Source organism: Gracilinanus agilis, unplaced genomic scaffold (assembly GCF_016433145.1).
Source record: "Gracilinanus agilis isolate LMUSP501 unplaced genomic scaffold, AgileGrace unplaced_scaffold36305, whole genome shotgun sequence".
Classification (NCBI taxonomy): Eukaryota; Metazoa; Chordata; class Mammalia; order Didelphimorphia; family Didelphidae; genus Gracilinanus; species Gracilinanus agilis.
Window position 1 is genome coordinate 3618 of NW_025369474.1, and position 10961 is coordinate 14578.

The window sequence follows — 10961 nt, forward strand, 5'->3', positions numbered from 1 at the left end:
GCCTTAGAAACAGACTGACAAATGAGAATTTCCTTTCTTTTGGCCCCCTCATTAAAAAGTTTGCCCATTACTGCCCTAGATAATATAAAATACTTAGGAATCTATCTGCCAAGACAAACACAGGAATTATAGGAACACAACTACAAAACACTTTCCACACAATTAAAACTAGATCTAAACAATTGGAAAAACATTTATTGCTCATGGGTAGGATGAGCTAACACAATAAAAATGACCATGTTACCCAAATTAATTTACTTTTTTGTTATTATTGAATATTCTGTACAAAAATACTATCTAGTCAGGAGAAAATAGTTTTATTCTCTGTCCTCCATTTATTCCTTTGCCTCCTATTAGCCTTTTCATGGTCAGCCATACCATTACATCTGTGGAAGCCACACAAGCCACATCTATAAGGAAGAAATGACCTTCAGATCTGAGGTAGCAAACTGAGGAACTCTTTGTTGAATCCTTTCAGCTTCAGGAGGATTTGCAACAGTGAGGGGAAAGGCAAATAGTTCCATATCAAAAGAGATAAGAAATTTCCTACCATCAGGATAGGGCAAGATGAAAATCAAAGTAGTTGTAGGAAATTCAGAGACTCCTGAAGGAACATAGAGTGTGTATGACACAGAAATTCAAATGGGTGAAGCATGCTTGGGGTAGAGTAAATAACTCTTAACAATCTCTTTCTTCTCTTTCTCCCTCCCCTACTCTGCTTCCACAGAAGTGGAAGTCAGTGATTGATTTGATTCATGACAGAATTCATTATAAAGACATATTTTTGGGAGCTTTTAGAAAAAAGCAGATGTTCTAGATCTTAACAAAATGCCACCTCCAATTTTATCCAACTTCTGTTTCTTTATCCCTGGAATTCTTTCCCAGGCTAAGGGAAGAGATTTAACTTATATGGTTTTACACAGCTAAATTCAATATGCTTGATTTCTGGTAAGAACCTGCTATGAATGGCAGACAAACCAGGATTTAGTCACTTTCCAAAATGGAGAATTGGGTTGTATGGAAGGAACACTGTGGATAATTCCCTTATCTCAAGGAAGATAATCAAACCCTTATTTTTCTCTCCAGATGCTACTGACTTAATCATTGGAAAATCAAGAAAATGATTGCTAATGACATATCAGTGAGGATTCTCTTCCTTTCTCAGACTGTATTTGGGACTTTGGGGAACTCCTTTATCTTGGGTTTTTATATCATCACCTCCGTCAGGGGTCTGAGACTGAAGCCCACAGATTTTCTTCTCTCTCAACTGTCTTTGGCCAATTCCTTGGTGCTTCTCTCCAAAGGTATCCCTCAATTAATGGTCATTTTGAGGCGTAACAACTTCCTGGATGATGTAGGATGTAAACTTTTGTTTTACATTCACCGAGTAGCCCGTGGACTCTCACTTAGTACCACTTGCCTTTTGAGTGGCTTCCAAGCTATCACTATCAGTCCTATGAGCTCCAGGTGGGCAGAATTCAAAACCAGAGTCCCAAAGTGCATTGTCCCTTCCTGTCTCCTCTGCTGGATCCTGAATCTACTTACAAATTGTATTATTCTTGTTTATATGAAAGCCCCAGTGAGGAGGGAAAATACTACAAAGATACAGGATTTTATTTTTTGCTCAGTTTCAATTCATGCCTCTCTTATTACTTCCTTATATACATTTATAATTTCTATTCCTGATGTTGTTTGTTTAGGAATCATGATCTGGGCCAGCAGTTCTATGGTATTTGTCCTGTACAGACACCACCAGAGAGTTCAACACATTCATAGTACCAGACTGTCCCCTAGAGCCTCCCCTGTTGTCAGAGCTACCCAAACCATCCTGTTGCTGGTTATTATGTTTGTTTCTTTTTACTCACTCAATTCTATCTTGGTGTTACATATGATTTTTGTAAAGTCACAGCCCTGGCTGGTGAACTCTTCTGCCTTACTGGCTGCGGAATTTCCATCTTTTAGCCCCTTTGTACTGACCAGTACTGACTCCCGAATCCCTAAATACTTCCTAGCTCTCTGGAGTAGATTAAAGCCATCATTCTCACCTAGTCCCTTAAGATATTAATATCATTTTTTTCAAACCAAGCTCCAATAGGATTATAGAACCACTATCCATTAGGGTTTTGACACACACACCCCAAATCCCTTCAAAACCTTCCACACAAAGACACAGATGCCAGGATGGTGCTATATCTGGCACAGTGGAACTCTGGAATCAATATTTCTGTGTATAGCATCCTGTTAATGGTAGATGACCAGGTTCTTACTGGCAGAGAGCTAAAAGAAACATGATATAAGATATAGGAGGAAGATATCAGAAAGTATAAAAAATAGGTATCAGGTCCCATAGTCCAAGAGAGTTGTTTGACCATAATGCCATTATAATACATTTTATACATTATAATACAATTTAAATTACATTAACTACGCGCACAAAGCAAATAAAAAACTTCTGGAATGTGGAGCAGCAAGATGGACAGAGCACTAGACACTTCTTAGCTCTGTGCTCCTGGGCAAGTCATTTAATCCCAATTACCTATTCCTTATGACTCTTCTGCCTTAGAATCAATATCAATTCTGAGACAGAAGGTAAGGGTTATAAAGAAAATGACCTCTGTAGTATCAAGGAGAGAATGATAGAAATAATACAGGAGTGCATTATCTGTAAATAAAAAACAGGCTTCTGGGAGCCAACCATAGAAAGCATCTCAAATGAATTCTAGAATAGTAGAACTAAACATGCAATGAAACAGTTTTCTAACCCAAGATAAAATAGAAAGCCTTCAAGGAATAAGACCCAGTTCACTGAGATAATAAGGAAATTTGCAGTGAAGTGACATTCAGGCAAACCAGCACAAGGGAAAGGAGTATACAGGGAGAGTCAGGGAGATAAAATATAAGTAAATTCAACATGGGCAGCATACCAGCAAAACCACTCCAAGCCTGCTCATAGCAAGCCAAGCAGACCATTCCTACAAACACTTTAGGCCCACAAAGCACCCAGACAACCCTGTGCATACTGCAGGAACCAAAGGCAGCCAGACCACTCTTGAGCACATCTCAGGAGCTAAAGCTAGCTAGGCCACCCTCACCCACCATAGCAAGCCCTAACACAAGAAGCTCCCTCTCTCTAAGGAACAGAACCAAACTTTAACATATAATTAAAGGTCACAAAATAAAATGGAAAAATGAGGAGAAATAAATACAAACAACCTGGCCACAGTAGTTAATGTAGTGCCAGCAAAAATCAAAAAATGCAAACTCAGAAGTGAACAACAATGCCAAAACACCTACATATGGAGCCTCAAAGGAAAATGTAAAGTGGTGTCAGGCACAAAAAGAAAACCTCAAGGAATTCAAAAAGGATGTCAAAATGTTTTTTAAAAGAGAGATAGAAGAAAAACTAGGTAAAGAAATGAGAGTGATGCAACAGAATCATGAAAAAATGAGTCAACAGTTTGGTAAAAGATACACAAAAATTCATTGAAGAAGACAACTGCCTAAAATCTATAATTAGTTAATTGAAAAAGAAGGCACAAAAATTACAATGAAGACAACAACTCCTTAAAAAGTAGAATTGGCCAAATAGAAAAGGTTTTAAAAACCAATATTCAGTGAAATAGAATACTTTCAAGCATTCTTGATTAAAAGACCAGAGCTGAATAGAAAAATCTAACTCTTAAATATGAGATTCAATAAAAGCATATACAAGTAAACAGAAAGAAATCATAAAGGATTCAATAAGATTAAATTGTTGCATCCCTACATGGGAAGATAACACATGTAACTCCAAAGAACTTTATCATTATTAAAGCAATATAATAAACAGAGGGCATGGGTCTGAGTTGAATATAATGGAATGATACTTAAAAAAATAAAATTAAGTGATGGAAAGAGAGGAATTCACTGTGAGAAGGGGAAAGGAATTATAATGAGGTAAATTATCTCAAATCAAAGAGGTGCCTTTACAATGAATAGGAATATGGAAGAGATGTGGAGAGGAGCACTTGGATGTTATTCTCCTCAGAATTTGCTCAAAGAGATAATAACCTACACATTCATTTGCTTATAAAAAACTATCTTACCCCATAGGAAGGTAGGAGAGGAAGTATGTAAGGGAGGGAGGAGGAAAGATGGCTGAAAGAAGATAATACAGATGGTGAGGATGATATGAAGCAAAACACTTTTGAGGATGAACAGTTTGAAAGGAGAGAGAAAGTTGAATAAACAAGAGGGGAACAGTGGAGGGAAATACACAGTAATCATTACTGAAAAATGTGCACTTTATTTTCTAATAAAGACCTCACCTCATTTCTCAAATTCATTGAGAAATGAGTCAGATGTAACAGAATAAATCTGTTACCAATTGATAAAGGGTCAAAGGATATAAAGAAGGAATTTTCATATGAGGTAATTAAAGTCATTTATAATTGCAAAAAATGCTCTAAATTGCTATTGATTAGCGAATTACACATTAAAATAACTCTGAGATACCACCTTATACCTATAAGATTTACTCTTAAGACAAAAAAAGGAAAAAGTGGAGGAGATAAGAGTAAAGTGAGAAGACACTAATGCACTGCTGGGGGAATTGAGAACTGATTCAGCTATTCTGGAGAACAATTTGGAAATGTGACCAAAGGGCTTATAAAATGCAAACTCTTTTGACCCAACAATACCATTGCTAGGTCTGTATCCCAAAGAGAGAAAAAACAAAGGTGAAAAGGATCTACTGTATAAACATTTACAGAAACTCTTTTCATGGTGTCAAAGAATTAGAAAGAGAGGGGATGCCCCATAATTGGGGAATGGTTCAATAAGTAGTGGTATATGTTTATAATGGAATACTATTATGCTATTAGAAATGACAAGCTGGATAAATAAAGGAAGATTTACATGAACTAATGCAGAGTAAAGTGCATAAAATAGAAAAACATTGTACAAGGTAACAAATTATATGAGAAACAACTGAGAATGACTTAGCTATACTTAACAATACAATGATCCAAAATAATCCAAAAGACTCATGATAAAAATGTCATCTTTCTCCAGAGAAAGGACTGATGGATTATGAATCCAGACCTTCAGCACACTATATTTCACTTTTTCTTCATTTTTTGTTTTCCTTTTTCTTCAAGTTTTCTTTCACAAGAGGATTAATATGGAAAAATGGAAAAAATTTACATAATTATATATATATATATGTGTGTGTGTATATATATACATATATGTCACATTGCTTATTATCTCAGGGAGGGGGTGAAAAGGAGAGAGAAAGGGGAAGGGAGGGAATTTAGAATTCAAAAAAATTTTTAAAAATGTTAAAAATAGTTTTTACATGTAATTGGGGAATTACTTTTTTAATCAAAAACCAAAACACCATCATGTGCAATGCTAAAACACCAGGACTATCCCCCATAATCATGGGTATAAAGGAAAACTTACTCACCTTTCTGTTATTATTTGGTATAGTTCTAGAAATACTAGCAAAAGAAAATTTAAGAATAAGAAATTTAAAATGTAAAGATAGGTATAGATGTGATATAGGTGTAGGTATAAATGTATAAAGATAGTTATAGATAAATTTTATCTATTTGCTAAAAATATCATAGTTTCCTTGAAAAATTCTAGAGAATCATCAAAGATATTGATTGAGATGATGGCTTTCATTAAGTTGCAGTATATAAAATAATCCTTCAGAAATTAATAATATCCCTATGTAAAGATAATAAAACTCAAGAATGTAAAAAATAAAAGGGAGTCCCATTCCAAATAAATAGAAAATACAGAATATCTTGACATCAATATACCAAAGTGAACAAATAGCTTATTTAGATACAAAGTGTTCCATAAAGAAAATTTAAAAAAAATACTTTAAAAGCTGGAGGAACATTCAATTCTCATGGCTAGGACTTGGAAACATATATATACACATTATATATACATACATATTTATGTATATAAAGATTATAATAATTAGTTTAAGATTTCACTCTACTAAACAAATTATTTTAAAAATACAGACTTTCATTTAAAAATTATCAAATTCAGTTAAAAATAACATTTAGAATATCAAACTAAATTATTAAAGAGGGAGAGATAAAGTTAGAACAGAGGTTCCACACTTTGATGTAGCAGTCATGAAAATTATCTAGTATTAGAGAGAGACAGAGACAGACAGAGATAAAGAGACAGAGACAAAGACAAACAGTTGGAGGTCAATCAAAAGAACGGTTTGGGCAAGTGTGAATCATAAATAATGGAATTTAGTAATCCAAATGCATTATTTGATAATTACTTATAGTAAAACTTGAATAAAGATCTCCAGCCCAGGCTTGGACCTCGAGTGAGGACCTGGAGCAGATGGGAGCTCGGCTGTGGAAGCAGCCCCTGAGACTGCTGAAGGACCCTTGGGCAGAGGGACAGACTGGAAAGCACTGTGACAGTAATTAAATGCAGGTCAAAACCTTATACCTTAGACTAAAATATATTCTAAATGCGGTTTATTGTCAAAGATCATACTATAAATTTTTTTAATTAGGTGATATACTAAAGTATTCTTAAATACATAGGTTAGAAATAAGTACAAATGATAAAATGACATATGTTATTACATGCATCTGAAATTCTTTTTAGTAATAAAATACACGTACCCAGGACAAGAAAGGAAATTGTCAAATGGAAAAAAGTCTTTGAATCAAATTTATCTGAGAAGAGTTTGGTGTCTATAATATATACACTTAGATATAATAAAAAAACCATTTATATATAAGTATATGCATTTGTATTTATAAAATAGGCATTCACCCATGGATAATTATCTATGATTATTAAATAATATTCCATTTAAATATATCAAAAGATGGCCCTCTTTTCTTGAGGCAACTGGTCTAAAAGATATGAACAAATAGTTCTCAAATGAGTAATTACTAGCTAGTAATAATCATATGAAAAGTGCTCCAAATCATTAATAATATGAAAAATTCAAAATGAAAACCCTGATATTGCAACTCACACACTACAACTGGCAAACAAGCCAAAAGATAGGAATGGTCAGTGTTGGTGTTGTGGGAAGGTAGGCACGGTAGTATATTTTAGAATGATCTTTAAATCTGTACAGACATTTTGAAATTATGCAAATAAAGAGCCCAAAATGGCCATACCTTTTAATTCAAAGATTTTATTCCACAAAAATGTCATTCATAAGATGAAAGTGACTATATATACCAAAATGTTTATAGCAGTTCTTTTCATTAATAACAAATAATTGGAAATAAAATTGTTTTTCTATCAAGGAATGGTTAAACAAAATGTGGCATATAAATGTAATGCAATAGCTTGATGCTAAAAGTGTGATCAATACAGAGAATTATGGATAGAGCTCCATGTCAAGAGGCAACTCATACATACCTCAGTGTAGAAAAAACTCAAAAGATGACATAACATGACAAGAATATGACATTCAGGATTCTACTGAGAACTGGAGAATAATTTATTCTAAGGCAAAAAGGAATTTCAGTACATATATTCATAGGAATGTGACTAGTCTAAGCTAAAGATACTTTTCCCCTTTCCCACCAGTCATATGGATCTGTGGGAGAAAGTTCCTCTTTATGTAGAGGATGGTTCTCTTTATTATTTGCTTTGTAATTTTGTTTAATAAAATGCCTTCATCTTGAATTAATAAGCCCTTTGTTTGGACCAGCAGCAAAGGAAGTAACGGATTTAGTTTCATGAGCTGTGATTTTGAGTAACTGAGGGCCCTCTTTGCTTAGGATAAGGAAAGCAACTTATAAAAGGAATAAGATTTGGGATTTCTCCGTGTTCTTGTGTGGTAAGAGTGAAGCTCACCTGTTCTACTGAGGTCAGTACCTAGAATAATAACAACTCCTCACATTTATATAGTGTTTACTATGTGCCAATTACTGTGCTTTGCAATTATGATCTGATTTTATGCTAACAACCCACCCTGATAAATAGGTGCTATCATATTGTCCATTTTACAGATGAGGAAACTGAGTTAAACAGTGGGTAAGTAACTTTGCCAAGGTCACATAGTAAGCATCTGAGATCAGTTATGAACTCTGGTCTTTCAAGCTCTATCCACTGCACCACCTAGTAAATTCACAACCTCTTTATAAATAAAGCAAACAAATGAAAACTTCATAAGAACTTCATAAATTCTTACTTATAATATTGTCCAATATTATATAGATGGGGAAACTGGGATATGGAGAGGTTAAATGATTTATTCAGGGTCACAAAATTATTACAGTTTGAAAATCTATTTACATGCAATAATTTTGACCATAAGACAAGTGTTCTTTCAAATACAACATGCTGTCTCTCTTGGAAATTAATTAAGTAATCCAGGAAAGAGGCAGTGTTGGTCCTAAAACCAAGTTTGGAATCTTCCTAAGCAATAGCCTCTAAGCTGCTGTTGACCCCGTTTTCCTGCCTCATGAGACCTAATGATAATTAAGAAGGTATTGGTGGCTCTCTTTGTGAGAAAACATGAAGCTATTTTACCCTATGAATTCTTATTAAAACCATCATGGAGGAGACTTCCGGTTAAGATGGTGGCAGAGTAAGGAGCAGCTGCTCGATCTCTCCTAACCGAAGCATACAGGACTCCTCAAGGGGAAATAAAAATGAGCCCAGACGAACGAAGGAACCCCACAACAGGGCTCAGCATTGAAGGTACACAGAATTGAGGCATTTCCACGTTATAAAGGGGTGAAACAGCTCTCACTAAAACGGGTGAGGAAGAAGGCCCTCCCCCAACCCCACACCACACACCTCGCACAACACCAAGGCCAACGCACAAGAATGAAAACAGGACAGGGGAAACCAGTAAATCACTAGCAGCCCCAGGGCTTATACCTGTGTGCTGCAAGACAAGGGACCCCAAGTGGCTGGGTGGCACACACGGACTTTCCCGAGTGTCTGTGTGGGTGAAGGCACTGCCTCGGGCCAGGACAAAGATCTCTAACCCAGGAACTTTCCCTGAGCTTCTGCCCGGGTGAAGGCATCGCCCCAGGTGTGATTAAAGATCTCCAGCACACGGACTTTCCCTAGCTTCTTTGTGGGTGAAGACAGTGCCCTAATTGAGAATAAACATCTCTAATGCAGAGACTTTCCCTAGCATCTGTGTGGGTGAAGGCAGTGCCCTAGGCTTGAATAAAGATCTCCAGCCCAGGCTTGGACCTCGAGTGAGGACCTGGAGCAGACGGGAGCTCGGCTGTGGAAGCAGCCCCTGAGACTGCTGAAGGACCCTCCGGCAGAGGGGCAGATCGGGGTCTACAAGGAGGCCTGACCCTGAGGTCAAGGAGACCAGAGCCCCGGGGAGCTTAGAAAATGCAGGCAGACCCTGAGTGTGAAGACAAAGCTGAAATGGGGTGGGGCTACCGATGGCAAGCCGAGAACTCCAGAAGAAGAAAAAGATTATCAAGAAAAACTCTGGAACACTCAACAACTTTTACACAGAGAAAATCCAGACAACAGAGGAGGACAAACAAATAATCATATCCAAACCCTACCAAAAAAATGAAAGCTGGTCACAAGCTATTGAAGAGTTCAAAAATGAGATGTTGAAGAAGATGGAAGAGATCTGGCAAGAAAATAACAGTTTAAAAGGCAGAATTTTGCAATTGGAAAGTGAGGCTCAGAAACCAAATGAACTGATAAGCAAATTGAACACCAGAAATGACCAGATTGAAAAGGAAAACCAAAAGATTATAGCCAAAAATCAGTCTTTAAAGGCTAGAATTGAAAAATTAGAACACAATGATCTGTCAAGACAACAAGAACAAATAAAACAAAGTCAAAAGACTGAAAAAATAGAAGGAAACATGAAATATTTTAATGATAAAGTGGCAGACCAAGAAAACCGGTCGAGAAGTGACAATTTGAGAATCATTGGTCTGCCTGAAAAGGCATAAATTAATAGAAACCTGGACTCCGTGCTAAAAGAAATTATTCAGCAAAATTGCCTTGAAGTTCTACAACAAGAGGGCAATATAGACATTGAAAGGATCCATAGAACACCCTCTACACTGGACACAGAAAAGTCAACACTAAGGAATATAATAGCAAAATTCAAGAGCTTTCAAATAAAAGAAAAAGTCTTACAAGAAGCCAGAAAGAGACAATTCAAATATCAAGGAGCATCAATCAGGATCACATAGAATCTGGCAACCTCCACTCTAAAAGACCACAAGGCTTGGAACACAATATTCAGAAAGGCAAGAGAGAAGGGCCATCAGTCACGGATCAACTACCCATCGCAACTGACTATATACTTCCAGGGGAAAGTATGGGCATTCAACAAAATTGAAGAATTCCAAGTTTTTGCACAAAAGAGACCAGGACTAAATGGAAAGTTTGATAGCCAACCACAAAAATCAAGAGAAACATGAAAGGGTAAAAAAGAAACAGAGGGAAAAGAAAGAAAACTTATAATTTTTAAAAATTTGACTCTTTAAGTGCTTAAACAAGATCTAATTATCTATATTACTATGTGGAGAAATGCTATGTATAATTCTCTGTAGTGAATTCTATTCTCTATTAAGTAGGCACTATTATAATGGTCGGAAGAATGATTTATGGGGAGAGGGTGGAGTGCTGAATAGTCTAAGAAGATATGGGGGGAGTGGGAAAGAGGAGGGGGAATGGAGGGGGACACCAGGAGAAACTTCAGAGAATAAGAAAAATAGGATATTCTATTACACACAAAGAGGGCATGGGAAGGGGAGGGGATAAATACTATTATAAGAAGGAGAGGAAGAGAGCATCAAAAGGTAATTTTTAAACCTTACTCTCAGTGTAATCAACTTGGAGAGGGAAGAGTAGCTTTATTATCCATTCAGATAAAAAACTTTATCTAACCCTACTAAGAAAGTCAGAAGGGGCAAACCAAAGGGAGCAGGGGAGTGGGGAAGTCAAAAAAGGGAGGGAAGAAG

The 10961-nt window shown here is 36.2% G+C and overlaps 1 protein-coding gene across 1 annotated transcript; it reads left to right on the forward strand.

The window, feature by feature from the left end:
• The first annotated feature begins 1120 nt into the window (after nucleotides 1-1120).
• LOC123254952 (vomeronasal type-1 receptor 1-like) lies at nucleotides 1121-2065 on the forward strand. Its single transcript, XM_044683836.1, has one exon. It carries the CDS (start codon nucleotides 1121-1123, stop codon nucleotides 2063-2065), a length of 945 nt encoding a protein of 314 aa, XP_044539771.1.
• Nucleotides 2066-10961: the final 8896 nt, after the last annotated feature.